The following is a 2,101-nucleotide window of genomic DNA, read 5'->3' as shown; positions in this document are numbered from 1 at the left end:
GAGACAGGGTTTCACTATGCAGTTCACGTTGGCCTCGAACTCACTTTGTAGCCCAGGCTGGCCTCGAACTTGCAGTGATCCTCCTGCCTCAGCCTCCTGAGTGCCGGGATTACAGGCATATGCCACCACGCCTGGCTTATAATGGTTTTTCATCATATTCATTCCCTTCATTACCTGTCCTTATATCCCTTTTCTGATAACAGAAAATAAGATCTAGCCAGAAAATAGCCTTGAAAACTAGAGATCAAAAAATGCCAGCCCAGCCAGCCTATCCTTGCCTTACCTGCCATCCTTGTTCTTGCTTTGTGGCTTCTCTGTAAGTGAAGTAAGGCAAGGCAAGATATATACCAAGGAGTGGTATATCTGCATTAAATGGTAGCTATCATTTCAGTTCTGGGGGGAGTCTCCATACTGATTTGCATGTTGGCTATACTAATTTTCATTCTCATCAGCAGGGTAGAAGGTTCCTTTCCCCACTCCCATCTTGATAGCACTTACTATTTTTTGTGTTTTGTTTTGTTTCTGAGACAGGGTCTCACTATGTAGTTCAGGATAACTCACTATGTAGTCCAGGTTGGCCTTGAACTTGTGATCCTCCTGCCTCAGGCTGGAGTGGTAGGATTATAGGCATGTGCCACACCCCCAGCCCTTTTTTTTGTATTCATGTTAATAACCATTCTGACTGGAATGACATGGAATCTGAACTTTGGTTTTGAGAAGGAGGAAGTTCCCCTGTGAAGAGGTTCCTTAAAATGGTGGCAGTGTTAGGGCTGTCTCATTTATTCTCCTCGGAGCAGTAAAGACAGTGGCTATACAGACAGGACATATTATTGTACATGATGGGTCATCTCAATGATTATTAGTGTTTGGTTTTGCTCCACTTTGTTATTTGTTTAGTTTTCATTTAATGTAAGTTTGTTTGTTTTGTAGTTATCATTTCAACTTCACCTTGCAGATACAAATTCAAAGCACGAGAAATAGATCCCAGAATTCTTGAAGGTGGGCCCATCTTACTGAAGAGACCACCTGTGAAACCACCCACTCAGCCTATTGGCTTTGATTTGGAAATTGAGAAAAGAATCCAGGAGCGTGAGTCAAAGAAGAAATCAGAGGATGAACACTTTGAATTTCATTCCAGACCTTGCCCTACTAAGATCTTGGACGATGTTGTGGTAAGAATAGCTGAGGCTTTGCGTGCTGGCAGAAGTACCCTGCCTATGACCAAGTAGCCACCCATCCAGAGATGGCCTGTGGTAGTACAGTAGGTAACTAGGAACAGGGTGTCATCATAAAAGGAACTAGAGATGATAAAATGACATAAAAGTGATTTTGTTCTTAGGACTTAAAGTCTAGTAGTGAAGACAGTAAAAATAATATGAGATAGGCAGAAGTATTTTGAGAGAGCTGACAGTTTAAAGTGCTGTACGAATTCAGAGGAGAAAATGATTCCTTCCAGATAGAAGGAGGAGGCAACATTTTCCCTGAGCCTTGGCAGTATGTAGTTGTCATCTTGTGTTGTCATTGTCATGACAACTGACACTTGTACTCTGTGTCGGGAACTGCTTTATATCTTTTTCCTGTGGAGTCACCCCTCAGTATCCGGGGGACTGGTTACAGATCTCTAGGGATACCATATTTGCCAGGTAGCCATATCCCTCATGTAAGATGTTACAGATATTTTCGTACGAACTACACAGATTTTATTTTTTTGAGATGCTTTAGGGTGACCTCAAACTCCTAGGTTCAGGTGATCCTCTGCGGAAGCCTCCTGAGTCGCTGCGATGTGGAACACATGCCATCGCACTCAGCTTACTGTCCTCTTTCTTCCTACTTGTTTTATTAGAGTCAGCCATGGTTTTTGGTAAAACCACGATATATTACCTTTGACAGGATACCTAGTTTTGTTTATTCTGTAACCTCAGCACTAAGTCAAAGTTATATTTCCCAGGCCTTACAAAATTCATGATTATGTCTAGAAATTTTTCTTTCCCCATATTCTCTTTCAGTTGGAAGCTTTCTTCAGATGAGACCTCTTTTCTATTTATAGTGCTCCTCCCTGCATATTTTTTTTTTTTTTTTTTTTTTTCTGAGGTACTGGGGA

At 41.6% G+C, this 2,101-nt stretch overlaps 1 protein-coding gene across 10 annotated transcripts in view; it reads left to right on the top strand.

Annotated features, from left to right (window-relative positions):
• The window catches only part of Tpx2 (TPX2, microtubule-associated), a 63,230-nt gene that overhangs the window by 47,135 nt on the left and 13,994 nt on the right, over window positions 1-2,101 (top strand). For all 10 annotated transcript variants that reach the window (XM_005384888.2, XM_013514190.1, XM_005384891.2 and 7 more), the window contains one exon: window positions 956-1,172. In XM_005384888.2, coding sequence (XP_005384945.1) covers window positions 956-1,172 — 217 coding nt within the window. The remainder of the gene's footprint in view (window positions 1-955; window positions 1,173-2,101) is intronic.

Source organism: Chinchilla lanigera, unplaced genomic scaffold (genome assembly GCF_000276665.1).
Source record: "Chinchilla lanigera isolate Chin_1 unplaced genomic scaffold, ChiLan1.0 scaffold00021, whole genome shotgun sequence".
NCBI lineage: Eukaryota > Metazoa > Chordata > Mammalia > Rodentia > Chinchillidae > Chinchilla > Chinchilla lanigera.
Note: the sequence above shows the minus strand (reverse complement) of the source record. Positions and strands in the feature narration are given on the sequence as shown.